The following is a 20,567-nucleotide window of genomic DNA, read 5'->3' as shown; positions in this document are numbered from 1 at the left end:
TTAGCTTCATGAGAGTTGAGATTACATCTGTTGTGTTCACTACTGCATCCCCAGGGCGTAGAACAGGGGTTGGAGCATAGTAGGCAATCGATAACTATTTGTTGAGTGAATCATTGAAGGAATTTTAAAAAAGAACATTATAAGGTGCTATAGAAACATAAAACAAAGGAATCCAACCTAGGCTGAGGGAACAAGAAAAGATTTCAGGGATCAGAAATCTGAATGCTAAGAAGACAAGTAAGAGTTTCCCAGGAAGAAAGGAAGAAGTGGAAATGAAGAGCTTCCCACCAAGAGAACAATATTGCCAAGGCCCCGAGTTTCTTTGTTCATTCAACAAATATTCACTTGACACCTATCATGTACCAGGCTGTGGTCTAGGCATTTCAAACATAAGAAGTAAGGAGGAAAGGCCATATACAAGTAAAAAAAATGTGGATATGGTCAGTTAATAAAAATGCTATGAAAACAAATCTGGGATGGAAAAATAAAAAATGATGAGAGTAGGGAAAGAAGACTGCTTAAATATGGATAATATTTCCCAGGAGATAAAGCTTGAGCAGAAATTGAATGAAGCTCATTATTATCTGAGGAAAAAGCATTCCAGGCAACGGAATAGCAAATTCAGGAGGGTATGCTTACAAATAGAAGGAACTCTAAAACAGTGGCCATACAGAGTGGTAAGAGGGAGGCTGGAGGACAAAACCCTGGAATCCCACTCTAGAAAACTCAGCAGCCAACTGTGTTAAGAATCTTGGACAATAGGAAGCCACTGAAGAGTTTAATGCACTGAATGGCACGATCAGATTAATATCTCAGAAAAATCAAAACCAAACATAACCCTCATGACAAGTTCCTGGATATTTTAATACTTAACCCACAATAGCTTCCTTTCAGGTTCAATAATCATTTCTAGTATAAGCCTATAGCATGAGATAAAGTGAAAATGGTGCTATTTAAGTGATTTTTTTTCCTGTATGTTATAATCTTGTAAATAAATGTTTTTAAATTTTTCAAAACTTTAATATAATTTAATGTCATTTCATTTTTCAAAAAAATTTAGCATTCTTTTCCCATATTTTTCAATAATCTTTTTAAAAATCACCTAATTTTGGTGTCATGTTCTTTCCTTATAGTTTCTATTCTCTTGAAATATGTTTTTAATAATTATAAATATGCTTATTTTATAGTCTCTTTCTGCTTTCTTCTGTCAAGCTTTTTTTAGTTTTTCAGACATACTTTCTTCTCTCTGAATTTCTCCTCCTTCTGCCAGAAACACAGGGCTCATTTACATTCTAATCTGTTGTGACCACTCCAATGTTTTATCGCTTTTTTGTTGCTAATGTGTAATTAATTGTGAGCATGCCTGTGACAGAGATTGTATAGTCTATGAGAAACCAATGGAGCTAGATGTTTCTGAAGAGTTCTGTCTTTCATTTTACTTCTTTTGATCTGTCCTAGCTTAGGACTCATTTTATGTAAGTTTCTTGGGAGAAACTTTCCTGAACCAACTCTGTGGCGTATATTCAGACTCCAAGCTAAGCAATGCAGATTGGGGTGTGGTAATGGTGCAGATCTCACCCCCTGGTCTTGCACTGTCCCCTCCCCCTCCCCAACCATGGACTTATTTCTAAGTCTGGGACCATTTGGCAGCCTTTTTATCTCCCTCCCTCACTTTTACCAAGGTGTCAGGTCAATATCACTACGGTTCCAGTCTTCACTTCCCTTTTCATTTCTGGAACCTTGAGGTTATACTTTTTTCATTTGCAATCTAATGCTATAGTCTTTTAATTGTTAAATTTTATGTAGCACATCTCGATGTTTGTAATGAGGGAGGTTCTGTGTTAGCTCAGCTTGACATGTTACAGATTCATTCAAATTAGTCTCTAAATTGGAATTTAATTTGGAATATGAGCAACAACATAAAGACAGTCTGCCTGACCAAATAGTTGCTCAGATGTGCAAATAAGTAGCAAAAATTAGCCAGGCTGCAAAATGCTTTCAAAATCTGTCTTCCCAACTGGGAATAAAATGTCTTACTCAACTAGGTTAGCGTGAATTATATAGCTCACACAGGATGAGTTAATTTTGCAAAACAGTAAAGCATATAAAAACCCATCCTAGCAGAGAGAGAAGTGAGCATGTGACAGAGCATGGGCAGAAGAGGTGCCATACAAGCTGGTAGGAAGAATTGAGCTAAAATTTAAAACAAATTGATCAAAGTTCAAATATGAGCAAGTATTTGAGTACAGGGCCTCTGTGGATAGTACTGACGGGATTTTTTCCACATACTTTCACTGAGAGCTCATAAGAAAGAATGGATCAGGACAAAGACTAGAAGTAAAGACCGTTACAAGTGGGAGAAAATAAAAAGCAAACCCTCTATCCCAGCGGTTCTCAACCTGTGGGTCGCGACCCCTTTGGGGGTCGAACGACCCTTTCACACGGGTCGCCTAAGACCATTGGAAAATACATATATAATTACATATTGTTTTTGTGATTAATCACTATGCTTTAATTGTGTTCAATTTGTAACAATGAAAATACATCCTGCATATCAGATATTTACATTATGATTCATAACAGTAGCAAAATTAGAGTTATGAAGTAGCAATGGAAATAAGTTTATGGTTGGGGGTCACCTCAACATGAGGAACTGTATTAAAGAGTCGCAGCATTAGGAAGGTTGAAAACCACTGCTCTATCCCAATGGCAAGGAAAGTGAACACAGAAAACAGACCTATTTCCAGGATCCTGTACCAATACTATTAGTGGCCGCACCTCTGGCCAGGGAACTCCCCCATACAAGACCCTCCAACCAGGAGGACAGAGTTTGGTCTAGTAGATCCAAGAGAGGCAGAATCACTGAGAAAGCCCATTCTTGTATGCAGGCACAGGGCCTTCCTGAGGCTGAGGCTGGGGCAGGACAACAGAGAGGCACCTTGGTCTCCCACCATCAGGCTAGTAAGTACCAAGTAATAAGCAACAACAGCCTACGCCTAGGGGGAGGTAGAGAGCAAAGAGAGAGCACCATCTGGGACACAGGTTCTCAGGGAAGACTGGAAGCTGCGCATGGAGCTCCTCAAATAGTTAAATTAAGGTAAATTCATAAAACATTTTCTCTTCTCATTTTTAATGCTCTAAAAGCAGAGGTTGGTGAGTATTTTCTGTGAGTCAGGTAGTACATAGTTTAAGCTTTACAGACCAAATGATCTCTGTTGCAACTTGCCATTGCAGCATAAAAGCAGCCATAGACAATATGTAAATTAATAAGCATGGCTATATTCCAGTCCAAAACTTTACTTATGGACACTGAAATTTGAATTTAATATAATTTTCAGATGTCACATAGTTTTTCAACCAATTAAAAATGTGAAAAATAGTCTTAGCTCACAGGCTGGATCTAGCTTGTGGGTTATAGCTCATGACCTCTGGTTAAAAGCAAATTAGTAGCAATGAATTATGGGTTTATAGACTGCATACGAAAACAGTACAAATGATGAGAGGAAGCAAGTGGAAGTTTATTGTTGGATATAAATAATGTTATTTGAAGGGAGAATGTGATAAATTAAACATATATGTTGTCAACCCTATGGCCACCACTACAAACAAACAAACAAAGACAAAGCAAGATTAGCAAAGTTCACCATCATTATTAGATGACTAAAGTATTGCCCAGTCAGTGTGGCTCAGTGGTTGAGCATCGATCTAGGAACCCAGAGGTCACCAGGGACTAAGTGTCTTAAAAAGCAGACATTGCCAAAACCGGTTTGGCTCAGTGGATAGAGCGTCAGCCTGCGGACTGAAGGGTCCCAGGTTCGATTCCGGTCAAGGGCATGTACCTGGGTTGCGGGCATATACCCAGTAGGAGATGTGCAGGGGGCAGCTGATCGATGTTTCTCTCTCATCGATGTTTCTAACTCTCTATCTCTCTCCCTTCCTCTCTGTAAAAAATCAATAAAATATATTTTTTTTAAAAAAAAAGCAGACATTTATTCTCACAGCTCTGGAAGCTGGGAAGTCCAAGATTAAGGAGCCAGTAGATTCAGTTTCTGGGGAAAACCTTGTCCTCAATTATAGACTTCTACTTTCTGGAAGTGACTTGACATGATGGAGAGAGAATTTGTTCTGGTTTCTTCTTTGTCTAAGGACACTAACCTTATCATGAGGGCCCACCCTCATGATGTTATCCTAAAGGTTCAAGCTCCAAAGTCTATCACAAGGGGACTTAGGGCTTCAACACGGATTTTGGAAGGGAAAGATGGGGGAGACACAAACATTCAGTCATAGCATCCACCCAGTCTTAACACTTTGCAATTCCCAGTTATCATTTGGATGCCAAACTGGCAGTACTTAGAAACTGTGTGATATCAGAAGAAATATGTGTCTGCATGGTCAGAGAATACCTCATTTATCCAGAGGAATTTATCTGTCAACCTCGACGAACTAAAGTAGGTCTGAGAAACTGGAGTGACACAGAATTTCCCTATGAGCAATCAAAATAAACATCTCGGCATTGCTTCTGTCATATGCATTAAGTTGTACTGCCTTATTTGTCTTAACGTCCACTACTCCTTTACAAAACCCCATTTTCTAGAGAACATATGCCATACCAGAGAAGGAAATGAATCCTCTATTTTTAGGTTAAAATGTTTAAAAATTAATAAATTTTGACTTGAAGGAGTCAGCTTGTAAGTTTTACTTAAGTAGAACATGTCTTATACATTTAATGTTAGACAAATATGGGATTAGTTGATCCACTGAAATATATATTAAAACCTCAAGACATATATTTTAATGATGATGGGTAAGCAGAGAGTGCTTATGCCTTTCAGGACATTTAGAGCTAATCTTTTTTTTTAAATCCTCACTCAAGAATGTTTTTATTAATTTTCAGAGAGAGGAAGGGACAGAAAGAGAGAGATGGAAAAATATCAATGTGAGAGAGAAACATTGCCTCTTGTACTTGCCCTGGCCGGGATCAAACCCACAGCCTAGGTATGTGCCCTGATCAGGATTGAACTCGCAATCTTTTAGTGTACAGGATGACACTCCAACCAACTGAGCAACCTGGCCGGGCAAGAGCTAACATTGAAGGGGGAAAAAAGAAGTCACAAATATCTCTTCATGCTGCTATATTCCCAAACCCCTCTCACTTACCCTAACTGAAGGCAAGGATTGTAAGGAAAGGAGCTTTGGGGCGCTATTACCACAGTGCAGGTCTGTGGAGAAGTTCTGCCTGTGCATGACAGATCACTGAAAGGTAATCTGAATGTCACAGTCATCACCTCTTGTGTCACTGGCACAGCATGGGAAGAAGGAACAAAATATTGCGGGCACTTTCTTACAATCCTATCTATGAGCATTTTGATTTTTAGGTTTAAGAAATTAATAGCTGTCATGAATAATAAGCACAACCATTTATTAAACACCTGCTATTTTCTAATAATTCTACTAGACTTTTCAAATACATCACTTAAATTATATTAAAAAATTATTCTTTACGAACATTTAATTTACATTCTTTTTGTAAGCATTGGACAAAGTTCTTTCCCTTTTGTCCTTGGCAACTGCTGTCCTGGTGTGCCTCCTACCTGTCTGCCTGTTCTTTGGAGCCTTGGCAAGCACTTCTGTGTTGGTTCAAGTTCTCCAAGGCTTGTTACAGACCCTGTTACAGACCTATGTACTTGCTCTCCCAGGTGTAGTATGGTTATTAAGCTCAAGGCCTCAAGAGCCAACTAGCCTGAGCTCCAATTGCTTCTGCTGCTTTATTTAGCCTCTTTATGCCTCAATTCCCACATCTTCAAAACACTAACGGCATCTGCCTCAAAGGCTTCTTGTGAGGACTAATTGAAATGAAACATGGAAAGCACTAGGCACAATGCCTGGCGTGTTGTAAATGCCCACTCTGTGTGAGCTGTTGCGAAAACACTCAAACTGTGTTATCATAAATTAACTGTCCAATGTCTATCTTCCCTGGACTGCAAGCTTTACCCCCTGGCCCTTGACTTGGGACCTGACACAGAGTAGCTTCTCATTCACTTTTCCTTGAATGGCTAATTGAAGGAAGAATCAAAGGAGTGTATCACCATGCAAAGTTGGGTGTCCCTTTTCCCATACTAGGAATGAAGAAAAATGAGGAGAGAGTAAGCAATACTCTAAGCTTCCACAGATAGTAAGTGGCAGAATTGCAATTCATCCCCATATCTGTCTATTGCACTTCCCATTTATTGCACTGGGAAAAGTGCAGGCTCTGGGGAGAAGCGGTGAGGATAATCACTCATTACTGAGCACTTACTATGGGCCTGGCAGTGCTCCTAGCACTTGCATATGTTTTCTCAGTTAATTTTTACAGCAACCTGAGGAGGTACAGAGCATTATTACATTCAGTTTCACAGCTGAAAATGCAAGTATAGAGAAGATAGTAACAGGCCAAGGTTAAATAGCTAGGAAGAGGCAGGGAGAGGAAGGATTTGTATCCAGATGTCTGGATCCAGAACTCACACCCTGACTGGCACATGTTTGCCTATTTCAGTGTCTCGTGATGCTTTATAATTAAATAGCACTGAAAAGGAATAAAAAAGTCACTCTTGGTTATATTTTCCCCAGCCAACTATTCAGTACACTTTTGATATCTTCCTATAAATAGAATAAAAACATTGAACATTGACATAAATTCTAATCCCTGTCCTAAACAATTACTGAATCTTAAAGTTTATTTGTAACAACTTTCCCAATTTTTCATTCAATTTTTTCCTATATGTTTCTAGCAATCCAGTAATAGGATGTTCACTAATTCTCAGAAGGCACTCATTCTAATTTTGAAGAGAATAAAGGTAGGGAATTTTTTTCTTGAATAAAAATCTGTCATTTGTATCTCTGCTCACTTACCTAGTTTTAACCTGGAAATGATACAACACTTAAAGACAAACCACTAATATATTCAGCACATATTTGAGCACTTAAATTTCAGGCACTGTAGTAGGCAATGGGTACACAAACATGTGTATAAATAACTATGGTGTCAGGATGACAGCAGTGTAAAATAGAATTTTAACTTTATGTAGTTAAGTGCTCTCCCAGAATTATGTAAAAAAAAAAGTATCATTGGAGCATCAAGAAAGAAGTGATTTGGGGGAAGAGTGGGTTGGCAGATTAGGTGAGTGTACAGGAATCTTTTTGTTTTGACCTGCAGGCATGTCCAAATGCTCCCTGCTTCTAGCGAATCTATACTAATAAAAGCATAATATGCTAATTGGACCTGACATCCTTCCGGATGACCTACCAGACAAAGCCAGGGCTGCGAGGGAAGCCCGGTTCCTGGGTGCCAGAGGGAAGCTGGTGCTGGCAGCCTGGGGAAGGAAGCCTACTCCTGCATGAATTTCATGCATCAGGCCTCTAGCACTAAAATAAATAGATTCCTGCCTCTAAGTATGTCTGTAGACAACAAGCATTATCTCTTCCTGCCTCTGGCAGCAGGGTGGGAGTACATGTCTTCTAGGACTCAAGGAAGAAATAATTTTCATTGTTGAGTAGTTAATATGTCAAGCCTGTTTTAAGTATTTTGTACATATTAACTTATTTAAAGCCAGCTTCCTATGAGTTCTGTCCTATTTTTATCATTTGCCATTTTACAAATAAGAAGACAGATTGGAAAACAGTCTAGTGTTTCCAATTCAGGCAGGCTGGCTCTGGAGTGCCTGTTTGCCATTCTAAGCCTCCCCTGCCCCAGCCCAGGACTGTCCCAATGGCCTGGCCCTGTACGAGGTTTCCAAGGTGCTTGAGTGGAGTCCTGTGGGGCAGTGTTTACTGGGCAGTACAAACAAGAAAAGTGAATAGCTGGGGCTGGCTCCCTTGGCTGATGAATGAATGAATGAATGAATGAAAATCACATTTCATTTCCACTAAATTTTATGTCTTTTATTGTAAACTGTTGTTACACACACACACACACACACACACACACACACACACACACACACGCGCGCGCGCGCGCACCAAAATAGAGGCACTTTTGCTAAGCTATGTCACCAAACAAAAAATTAATAAGTAACCTGATTGCAGCTTCAGCCTCTCCCAGGACTGGAATTTTAAACCAATCAATCTGGAATTTCCTGATCAACACTAGTGTGGTCATCTGCCTGGTTAAATTCCCATCCTTCCATTAAGGGAAGCTGTCCCTGCCTAAAACAATCTACTTTTTTAAATTCTTAGTCACCCTCTTTCTGCTTACAAACACCTTCCATTTTGTACAGTTCGTAAGTGTGCCTTTCTGGTTGCTACATGGGATGCTGCCAGATTCAAGAATCACTTAATAAAGCCAAGTAGATTTTTACATTTTCCTGGTTGGATTTTGTTCTTTAACACTGTCATTCAAGCTAGGTATAATTTTAGAGCATTGATATGGTTGGTCATAGCGTTTGCTATTCCTTCCAAGTCTAGGTCACCTGTAAAAATTGTCTATTACCCTAGTACAAGATATTGATAATAGTGTTGAATAAGACAGAGAAGGAAACTGCCTTGGTATAGAGTTTCAACCACTTGACACCCAAGGGAGCAACCATCCCCTTCACACACCTCCACAGTTCCCACAAGGCTTCCACAAGAATTGTGATGTCATGAGGATAGTATGGCTATGGCACAAGCATAAAATTTTGACAAGACCTATCCTTAGTGATCCCATGTAAGCTCTGTGGGATTACCACTTTCTTTTCTAAATGCCAATATCCCACTCTTCTGTGAATATGCCTTAGATTTTCCTGGCAGGTAGATTGGACTACAGTGTCCTTCTCACCTTTTTGGAAGGCAAAATATTTGTCTGTAAACAATTACTGTGTTTCTTCAATATTCTGCAAAAACCACTTTCAGTGGTCTCTCTGCCATTCTCCAAAACTCAGCTGTCATTTTATTTTTTCCCCCATCTAATTTGGGCGTTTAAATCTTATTACAATTCTGTGATTCCCATTATTCTATCCTTTTTGTTTAAAGATAATTCTTTGATAGAAAAGATATATATGCCAAAATATATTAACTATTACCACACTAGGCAAGTAAACAAAAATAGCAAAACCAGTTGGACTTGAAATACCTATAGTGTTTTTAGGAGGAAGTTACCACCAGTTTAAATTAGAAGTTCTAGTTTTCTGTCCAAGACAAATAACTATCTAAATATAACAGCAAAATAATTCTCAATCAACGTAATTACCAAGTTTTCCTTGACTATATATATTTTTATTAGGCAAGTCTTCAAATTCAGCTAGCATACTACTTAGTAAACTCAATCATATGACTTTAAGGTTATGCTTACATTTGCAAATACAGAGTGATTTCAAATTAAATCCACATTAACTTGTTTATCAGGACATAACTTTATCATTCCTCCATTTGTAGTTAAAAATAAATAAGATGAAAGAGAGTATCGTGTGTGTGTGTATGTGTGTGTGTGTGTGTGTGTGTGTGGTGCGGGGGGGTGGGGGGGGGAGGAATTCTGCTGGGGCCCAACCCACCCACTTTTTTTTTTTTTTTTTTTTTTTTTTTTTACCTTTTCAGTTGTATTCTGGTGGCATTAACTTGCCTGACTTAATAACAAGTTAAGACAGCATGTACATTCAAGCAATAGAAGTAGAGCTACAAACACCAACATCAACCCATCACCTCTTTTCTTGGCCCTGGAAAGCTTCCCACTTTTAGGAGTCTGCTACACACAGAGGAAAGGTAATAACCTAAGACAGCCATTGCATTATTATAGGTTGGAAGGCTTTTTTTCCCATTAAGAATGACTCTCAGGGAGAAACTAAGATGGCGGCATAGATAAACACCGGGAAATTGTCGCCTCACACAACAATTGAAAAATACCGCAAAGGACGGAGCAAACATCGTCCAGAACAACAGGAAGGCTGGCTGAGTGTAAATTCTACAACTAGAAGAAAAGAGGGGCACGCTGAGAGCCAGAGGAGCTGCGGAGGTGAAGTGCAGAGGTACTGCGGCGGCTCGCGCGCGCGGAAAGGGGGTGGCACCTGAGGACGCGGCTGTCTTTTTGAATCACAAGCTCCCGACTGCTCTGAACTCCGGTTCCAGCGAGTCTCTGGGGACCCAGGACTCATACGGGGAGAGGCTGCTCTGTCAGGCGGCAGCGGGCGAACTTGAGGGCGGATTTCCCTCAGAGATGCTTGCAGCCGTTACCGGGACACTGAGACGCTCGACTCCAGGCGGAGAATCAGCCATAGCTTCTTTCTCCGCCCTTTTGACTCCCTGAGACCCCACCCCACCAGGCTGCAGCAGAGGCTTTTGCATGTGAATGTACCTAACTGCAGCCGAGCCAGGCAGACCGGGAACTTCCAAGAGAAGGCCCAGGGCCCCGCAGCGTCTTGCATTGCTTCACAGCTGAGCCTCTTCGTGGCTCCTGCTGTGTGGCCTCAGGCAGAGGCTGAATTAGCACCTCCTTAGATCCAGGAGCCACTGTGCCCAGTGGTCAGAGAGGGACCATTCTCCCACTTCAGACACGGCTGATTCCCACAGCCGGTTGGCCTGGAGGTCAATTCCTCCCAGTGATCCTACAACAACCAAGGCACCAAGAGTGCACCAAGAGTGTCCACCCCAGGTAACTGGGGAGGCTGAGCCACTGGGCCCTACAGGACACCTGGCGTGCAGGGCCACTCTATCAACACAGGGAAGCAGCCAAAATGCGGAGACAAAGAAATAGGTCACGAATGGCAGAAATGGAGGAAAGCAAACGACTGGATATAGAGTTCAAGGCCACGTTTATAAGGTTTTTCAAGAATTTTATGGAAACCGCCGATAAATTTAATGAATCCCTCAAGGAGTATAGTGAGACCATGGAGGACATGAAAAAGGACCAACTAGAAATTAAGCATACACTGACTGAAATAAAGAATAATTTACAGAGATCCAACAGCAGACAAGAGGATCCCAAGAATCAAGTCAAAGACTTGAAATACAAAGAAACAAAAAATACCCAACCGAAAAAGAAAAAAGAAAAGAGATTCAAAAAATATGAAGATAGTGTAAGGAACCTCTGGGACAACTTCAAGCGTACCAACATCAGAATTATAGGGGTACCAGAAGGAGAGAGAGGGCAAGATATTGAAAACCTTTTTGAAGAAATAATGACAGAAAACTTCCCTCACCTGGTGAAAGAAATGGACTTACAAGTCCAGGAAGCGCAGAGAACCCCAAACAAAAGGAATCCAAAGAGGACCACACCAAGACACATCATAATTAAAATGCCAAGAGCAAAAGACAAAGAGAGAATCTTAAAAGCAGCAAGAGAAAGACAGTCAGTTACCCACAAGGGAGTACCCATCCGACTGTCAGCTGATTTCTCAACAGAAACCATGCAGGCCAGAAGAGAGTGGCAAGAAATATTCAAAGAGATGAATAGCAAGAACCTGCAACCAAGATTACTTTATCCAGCAAAGCTATCGTTCAGAATGGAAGGTCAGATAAAGAGCTTCACGGATAAGAAAAAGCTAAAGGAGTTCATCACCACCAAACCAGCATTATATGAAATGCTGAAAGGTATTCTTTAAGAAGAGGAAGAAGAAAAAGGAACTCTTACCATTTGCCACAGCATGGATGGAACTGGAGAGCGGATAAATACCACAGGATCTCACTCATTTGTGGAATATAATGAACAACATAAACTGATGAACAAGGACTGATCCGGAGACGGAGAGGCCTTGATTGGACTGTCGGGCCTTGGAGGGAAGGTAGGGGAGGGTGGGGGCAAGGGGGAAAGATCAACCAAAGGACTTATATGCAAGCATATAGGCCTAACCAATGGACACGGACAACAGGGGGGTGAGGGCATGAGCGGAGGGGGGGGGGGGTAGAGGGTACACATATGTAACATCTTAATCAATAAAAAATATATATATATATATATATATATATATATATATATATATATATAAGAATGACTCTTAGGATACAGGGTCCAACTAAACCAATTTCATTCATTCCTTCAACCAATAGACAAATGTTGAGTGTGCCAACTATATGCCAAACAATGTGTTGGGTTCTACATCTCTGATCTGATGAAAAGTATATCTTAATAGAAGATATTAAGGCTTAAAATAAAAATTAAAAAATAAAACTCTAAGAGGCATTGGCTTTGTACCTATAGTACAAGCCCTAATATCCAGTATACATTTTCTCATTTGATAGTCCCCTTTCCTTAGTTGTGATTCCTGAAAAAAACACTCTAAAAGCAAAATTGTTAATTTCATAACTAAGCAGAGCACACCAAATCTATCTTAGGGTTTAGAGAGCTGACACACCAAATTAGAAGGTACTCACCATATTTATTTTTCTTTCTCTGGAAGCTCTGTCATTAATTTCTGAATTTCTTTTCAATTTCAAAGCTGTGTAAAGACTTACTCCCATTAAATGCTATGAAATACCTTGATCTAATAACCAAAACACTTTGGAAATTTAGGTCCTTCTCTTTCCAACTTTTCATTATCAAAAAGAAAAGAAAAGGTAAATGTGACAGAATTCTGACTCCTGGAAAATAGCCTAGAACTACATAGTGAAAAAATAAACACTCAAATATTGATTTGCTATTTTTAAAAAGTTCAATAATTTTTTAATGTTTAGTGACACCTACAGAAAACATGAGAAAGCAAGCAAGCAAGCACTTAATGTTTGTAGACTAAAACATATCTGACTGCTGATGTGAGAAGGCTTTAGGACAAGAGACATAACATATAACCAGCCCCTCTCTCCTTCCTTCCCATCACAATTACCGGGGGATATATTTTTAAAGCAACATAAGAACTAAGTTAATTTTTACTTTTCTTCTTAGTTAATCTTTCCTATCTATAATAATAAAAGCATAATATGCTAATTAGACCGGACAGCCGAACAACCTTCCGGACGTCCTTTCAGATGACCTTCTGGACAAAGCCGAGGCTGTGAGGGCCGAGCCCCAAGTACGAATTTTGTGCATCAGGCCTCTAGTATCTATATCTATAACAAGGAGAGAGAGGAGAGAGAAGAGGAGAAGGGGCAAGTTCTTTTGGACTGTGAGCAAAAGCAATTTCCAGGCAAATACAGATCTTATAAAAACTGGTGAGTACAGCTTATTAGAAAAGCTACGGGCTTGCTCCAAGGCTTGAATCTGGATATACATAAAGTAATAAGCTCTGTATGTGCTGAGAAGTGAAAGGAAGAGAGAAAAATTTTAATGTATCACAAATGCTTTGAAAAGTGTAGTGCCATGAGATTTTCATTTGCATTCAATGCTTGCTCTCATGTTATTTTTCCCCATAAGGTCAAAATCTACAACATAAAAGCTCTTGGTTTTAGAATTTGTAAAGGACAAAAATTTAAAAGGGGAAGCACATCAAGAGTTGTTTAATCAATATTTTGATGTATGACATTTTAGAAGCCAAGAAATCGAGATTTCCACTTACACTTACGCAAATTTATCCAAGTTGAATTTAATTCACAGAAAAGTTAGATGACGGTTGACAACAACATTTTTTCTTATCTAAGCACCAAAGAAAGATTGTAAGCTACTGATCATTTCATAAACAGTCTCGAATATTTAAGATAGCACAATATTAGTTACTCCTCAAAATTGTCTTAACTATCCATTTCTAGCCACAAATTGGCTTTGTATTATTTTTATAAACCATTATTTTTTAAGCCATTCTGCTTAAAATTAGAAATGGTAGCAGAAGTGAAATTTTGAAAAATTCTATTGTTACCTTTCTCTGACCTTGAGATGAGATAGAAAGTGAAAGGAGCATCGGAATGACTGGACTTAAGAAAGTGCCTGAGCCCATGAAGTCTTTTACATAGTGATCTGTTCCCATGTTCTTTGTAATGAAGGTGTTAAATGTCATGGCTGGTACCTTGCTTTGTTCCCTTGAGTTTAACTGAAGGTCATTTCTGATTTTAGAGACTGAAATCTGGGTAAACTAACCTCTGCTGTAGGGAAGAATTGCTGTGAATGCTTTAAATTCTGGAAGAGAAGATCCACACTAATCTCCTTATCAGCATCTTTTCTTTGCCACAAGGGTAACTATCAAGTGCTACTTTCTACATCACTGTCTAATATAAAATATTAAAATGAAATGAATATATCGCATATTATGACTACTTGGATTTCACATGTAAATTTATGCATAGTGATATCTATTTAAATTACATTTGAAAATCTAGTTATAACATATGATGCTTCAGCTTAGGAAAAAGAAACACAACACAGATTTATGGATTTTCTTGGTATACTTATAACCAAGAAAGGATACATAGAGTGTTATTATTCCTTGGTAATATTTTTCAATTATTTGATTGGTTATAGATGTATTAAAGAGATAGTAGCGGAGTTGTACATACGAAAATGCTCTTATGTGTATTTTTCCCTCTTTCCAGAATACTTTTTTCCTAAGGATCTTATTAATACACTAGAGACCCGGTGCATGAATTTCGTGCACTCAGAGGTGGGGGTGCGGGGGGGTGGGGGTGGAAGGGGTGGGCAGCCTGGCCTGTGCCCTGTCACAGTGCAGGAGCTCTGCGATAGATTGCCCCAAAGAGGTAGAGAGGTAGGCCGGAGCTGGAGATCCCTCCTCCACACCACGCAGCAGAGTCGAGAGGAGGCGGGACTCCCAGGCAGGCTCCATGCCCGCATGCAAGTGCCCGCTGTGTGTGCAGCCATCTTGTGATGGTGTGAGGGCATCAAGGCATGAGGACTACTTAGGCTTTTATTAGTAAGGATCAGAACTGTTTAAATGTTGCTTTTTCAGGGAGCCATCCTAAACCAACACTACCTAAATAGGTCCTTCCCTATTTTCCTCTATCCTTATGTCATGTTATTTGTCTTGTGAGCACTTCATATTTTCAGTTAATCTAAAATCCTCTGTATAAGTTACATCATTTAGCTCCTGGCTATCAACTCCTCACATCCCAGTTTCTATGACTCCCCGCTGTGCTCACATCTTCTCAACAATTTCCTTCCTGGTCCCAGGGTGCACACGGGAGGGAGGGTCTTCTCCAGAGCACAGCTGCAAAGTTTGCTCCTAAGTTTCATCAGGTCTCTTAAACGTCACCAACCCAGAGGGCCTTCCTTGACTATCATACTTCACATGCTCTCCTGGACGCAGTCTTATTTTTCTCACTGGCACTTATAGTTGTACTAGTATACGTACGTGTTCAATGTGCGACTCCTTCATTAGCATGTAAACTCCATTAGAACTTTATCTGCTTTGTGCATTAGTACTGCTACATTGCTTAAAACAGTGCTTGCCATAGGCTGTCACTCAATACTTATTTGTTGAATCAATTAATTCATCGCTTATTATCTGTTTCTCCCACTAGACTCTTAAGGGCCATAAAAGCAGGAACATTGTTTCTGGTATTCCTACAGCATCTTGTATAGAGTAGGTTATAGATAAATAAATAATGAATGGTTTGCATATATGTGTGCGTGTGTGTGTGTGTGTGTGTGTGTGTGTGTGTGTAATCTTTCTCTCTGGGTAGAGTCTAATTACAACAAAGATGAATTATGTCTGTTTAGCCCACCATGCATGCCAATCCCATAGTGGGGTCTCACACATAGTAGACATACAATAAATATATGAAAAATCATCAGGACTGGGACCAGAATGACTAGGAACCTCTTCTGCCAATAGCTACCCAGAGGCCTCCACAAAGTTAATATGAGGTCTTAATGGCAGATGGAAAGGAGCTTAGGACATGCACAGAGAAGTGAAAACCTTAAACTGCCCTGTTTATCCTTTCAGGGCCCAGCCTGGTCCTAGCAGAGGCTTGCTTCCCAGACAAGACCCAAGAAGCTAGCACCTACTCTGAGCGTCTCCCTTTCAGATGTCTTTTGTACTCTGGGAGGAGTAAATCTTAATTTCAATCCATAGCTTTGATTAGTTTGCTTAAAACCTTTGCCATGAAGATTCCAGATAAATCCATTTATGGTGCCAAAGGGCATCAAATAAGACAAATTAGATTGTAGCGTAAAACCTCCCAGTTCCTAAAATAGTATCCTCTTCTTTCCTTCATGTTTTTTCATTTGAAAAATGAAGATGCTAAAAAAGAACTAGCTCTCAAATCATGGACATGGATTCAGGCTTGCTGAGATGTCCTTGGAGGTTTTGTCAGACATCTTCCTTCCTTCCTCTCCTTTGCCCACCTGCTACAGTCCCCCTTGGTTAATGATCACAGCCCTGGGGAGCTATGGTAACTGAGAGTAATTGTCAAGCATGTAGGGAAAATGAAAGGTTAAACTGCCGGCCTACGTTCTCCCTGCCACCCTTTCCGGGGCCAAGATGTTGTGAATCTATAAACTGTACCTCAGGTCACTACTAAATCCTTATATTTTAACGGTGATGAAGTTTACTGCCGTCCTCACACTAACTTACACTCACGTGTGATTTTTCTACTGTGATCGGGGACAAGGTGAGACACTGAGAACACAAGGATGAGTTTAGAAACGGCCTCTTCCCTGAAGGAGCTCTATTCAAGGAGGAAGGAGAAAGATGCAACAGTGTGAGAAATGTTTGGATGGAGCCGAAGCAGCAGGTGACCGCAGTGCACATCAAAGGGCATCAGGACAACCTGGGAAACTGGGGTGCACTTGAAAAATCTTCCAGCAGGTGACCAGAAACTGAGTCCTCATTTTAATGAATCAAATTAAAGCTGCACAATGTCAGAATCATCTAAGCCAAACTCCTTATGTTGCACAGTGGAAATCTGATGCCCAGAGAGACGAACTGACTCATCCAAAGTATCAGAGTTACAACTAGGACCCAGATAAGTAGTATTTGGCTTCGTCTGTTAAGAGACTCTCTTTTTTTTCTTTCAGAATTCTTTATTTCAACAGTTTAATGATGAAATTAATCAATTAATCATATTTTAATGACAAAGAGATAAAAATACTTTTATGTATTGACTTTATGCACAGCAATCCTCCCAGCTTGCCTCTTGAGCTACTTACTGCATGAAACTAATCACACTGGGAAGGACAGGGACAGCCTGGCTGTGAACAAGAACAAACTTTAAGACCAGATCTTGGTCAGATTGCATTTCCTCTCCACAACTGAGGGAGGCATCTAAGGGCTAAGGTACAACCAAAAGTGAAATATTTTCAGTAGTATGTAGCAGTATTTCAATTGCTCAGGTATGCAATTTTCTTGGAGTTTTTTTTTTTTTTCTCCTAGTGCAGTCGATTTACTTGAGCTATTTAAAGACTGATTAAGTAATGAGACAATATAAGAGCTCATTACATTAAAACAGAAATACTTAGAAAATATATAATTTCTCGTAGCTTGCCATCTGTTTGGCTCTTAGTGGCAATGGATTTATCCTGCTTAGTGCAGATGATGGTACCGGAGTGATATCATGGATCATACAATGGATTTCTGAGTTCTTTAAGTACTGTTACTAATTTACAAGTTTGCAAATTAACATTTCCCAAAATAAAAATAAATTTTTTTCAACTTTTACCCCCAAGCGAAGTTGCTATGAGCACCAAATAAGATCTGTTCTGGCGCCAACAGATTGCCTTGAAGTCACCCACAATCTCTCCAAATTAAAGACCTCACTGGCTCTCTCACTGTACTCGCAGCAGGATGCTCCTCTGCCTCGTCCCACAGTCCAGTTTAAGCCGCTCAAAAGAATATTTTTAGAGGCACATCAAACTAAATCATTTTCGTCTGAACACACCATTTCCAAATGGCCACCCAGGGTCCTAAATCCGGCCGCTGCGGAGGGGGACAAGCAGGTGTCCTCCGCTGCAGGGTCGCGGGACTCGAGCGCCTTCGCCACTGGACAGGGGAAGCCAGGAAGACAACCCAACACTCGGTGACAGGTGTAACCCCTCAGGGGTGCAACAGCGAGGCCCCGATCCAAGCGGATGTCCTCACCCTCAGGCTGGAGGAGGACTTGGGGGGAAAGCGAACACCGCTTCCGCATCCAGTCAGAGAGCTGGGCGCACAGGGTCGCAGGTCAGAAGTTGAATTTCAATCCCGTCTGCGCTGCGTCCCAGCGCATTCCGCAGCCCGGGCACCGCGGTGGCTACGGGGGGAAGAGACCGAGGCTGGCGGGGCAAGGGAAACGGTGGGTGGCCGCTGCCGGGGAGCACCGGGCGGTGGGGGCAGATACGACCCCCTCCGCCTTCGGAGCCGGGGATAACGGGACTCAGCTGCAGTGACGATGCGCCCCCGGCCGGGGCACCGCGCTGCCCTTTGGCCAAGAGCAACTCCCGCCGCCGCAGCCCAGCCGCCGTGCGCCCGGGCACCGCTGCCCCGGGGTGCGCCTGGCCCGCCCCCGGAAGGCTGCCTGGGCACCGGCAGCGGGACCGACCATCGCCCCCGGCGCAGGGACAAACTTCCTCCTCCCTGGGTCCCCCCAGCCGCGCTTTCCAGGTCTGGGGCTGCAGGCGCCCCCGCCGGGCACGGCGAGCTTCCTCCCGGCCCCTCCGCAGCCCCGAGCCCCGGGCGCCGGGCGGTCGCCCCGCATCCGCTCCAACAAAGCCGGCGGCCCCCGGCGACCCGGCGAGGGGCTGGGAGGGGCGGCGAGGGGAAGCGAGGGCTCTGGGGCCGGCGAAGGCACCCCTAGCCGCCCCGGCGGGGAGCCGAGGCAGAGAAAGGGGAAGAAAGTCTCCTGCTCTCAGCGCGAACGCCTCGCCTTCTTCGCTCGTCCTTGCTCGCTCGCTCTGCTCCCCGCGCCCGAGCATGTCCGCCTGTCCCGGTGGCAGTTGGCGGGGAGAGAAGAGGAGGCAGAGGGGAGGCAATGGGCTGACGGGCGGGTCGCTCCCTTACCTCTGTCCAGAGTGAGCGGCTGGACCACTGTCAATGTCGCCATGTCTGCGGTGGGAGCCCAAGTGACGCTCGGCTTCAGCAGCAGCAACCGTTTTTAGTGAGAAAAAGAGGAGGAGATTGGGGGCGGGGGTGGAGAGGGAAGATGGAAAGGAGGGGAAGGAGCGGGGAGGAGGAAGGTGGCGGCGGCGGTGGAGGAGAAGAAAGCTTGGGTGGGTTGGCAGCCAGATGGAGACGCAACTGTTTGGCTGCGGACAGACCTTGAGATGCCGCGTGGAGCTGAGCAGGTATCAGAGCGCCTGCATCGCCGGCTCAGGGGCGGAAGGCTCTGCCCGAGAACTTCGCTGTTCCAGCCCACGGAGCACACACGGGTGCAGATGGCGTGTTGCTTCCTTTCAACTTTCCAGTGAAATGAAATGGTCAGAGTATGCGTGCCCAGGGGCACGGGAGAAGGTTGAAGAGAGATGGGGGCAGGGAGGTAGAGAGGTGATTTTTTTTTTTTTTCCAGATTAAGAGAATTTGTCAAACCTGTAACCCCATCCCCTGGGGAGAAAATGCTTCTAGTTCAGAAACATTGGGATTTATATGTAGTTGCTGTTAATTTCTGTTATTATTATTATTTGGAATGTTGACTTGTAACAGTAGCAAGATAACTGACTTCAGGCCAGGGTTCCATCACTAGGTCTCCATTAAAGACCTGAGTGTATTGCCTAGAAAATAACTTATCTCAAAAGCAAACTTAGTAAAAATGGTTTTAAATAAAAAACACGAAGAGAAGTTCCATTACCAAGTTGTGAAACATGTACCTAGCACATTTTCAGGTTGGTCTCTGTAGCCAGTGGTTATTTGGTTGTCACTTATTAACATGTATGTCAGGAATAGAGCTAGGAGTGTTACATGCCATGTGCCCTGGCCTGATTTAGGAATTCAATACAGCTCCTACTTTCCTGTAGCTTATGATCTAGTGGGATGTGATGTTATTAAAAGGGTGACTTTAGAGTCAGTTGATCAGAATCCAATTACTAAAACCTTCAAGTACTGGCTGTGACCTCTTCAACTGCTTTCACTATCTTGCCACTGTAGGGACTCACTTCCTGGTAAAGAAATTAAGTAGTATATAGAAATCTTATGTAAGCAGAATGGTGATGACCGTGGGTTTAGGATTGTAAAGGACAAAGCTGCCTCCATTCCCTTCCCTAGAACAGAGCAGAATTGTTTTGGCCAGCAATACATTCTGTTTTAAAGCAAAATATTTGTATGTGATCCATATCATGGTCTTCTGATGACAAAATGGATGATTTCTGGAGATCTTTTGCATCCAAGGCCTGCATTTTTATTTTTTAATATATTTTTATTGATTTCAGAGAGGAAGAGAGAAGGAGAGAGAGATAGAAACACCACTGATGAGAGAATCATTGATCAGCTGCCTCCTGTACACCCGCTACTGGGGATTGAGCCCACTACCCAGGCATGTGCCTTGACCAGGAATTGAACTGCCATCTCCTGGTTCATATGTTGGTGCTCAACTGCTGAGCCACACTGGCTGGGACATTGGTCTATATTTTTTAAAAAAGGAAGCAAGATTTCACCAATGATTTGAAAAAGTAGAAGATGGCCATACATCCAACAGACCCTAAAGACATCCCTGAGATAGCTCAACATGCCTATATTTTTGCTGAGTGTTTTAGAAAGAACCTGATCTTGAAATTCAAGTCTTAGTTATGTTTTCTTTAGAAATCACATAATTCCTCACTGATCCCGTTTCCTCACCTG

General features: G+C 42.0%; 1 protein-coding gene across 1 annotated transcript in view; it reads right to left on the bottom strand.

Moving 5' to 3' along the window:
- Positions 1-18,890, bottom strand: part of LIN7A (lin-7 homolog A, crumbs cell polarity complex component) — a 139,650-nt gene extending 120,760 nt beyond the window's left edge. Inside the window, exon 1 of the mRNA XM_081084177.1 lies at positions 18,798-18,890. Within this exon, the coding sequence (XP_080940303.1) occupies positions 18,798-18,840 (43 nt within the window). The 5' untranslated portion in view covers positions 18,841-18,890. The remainder of the gene's footprint in view (positions 1-18,797) is intronic.
- Positions 18,891-20,567: the final 1,677 nt, after the last annotated feature.

This window comes from Myotis nattereri (assembly GCF_964212035.1).
Source record: "Myotis nattereri genome assembly, chromosome: 2".
In the NCBI taxonomy this organism is placed as follows: Eukaryota; Metazoa; Chordata; class Mammalia; order Chiroptera; family Vespertilionidae; genus Myotis; species Myotis nattereri.
This window is presented reverse-complemented; position numbering and strand designations above follow the sequence as displayed.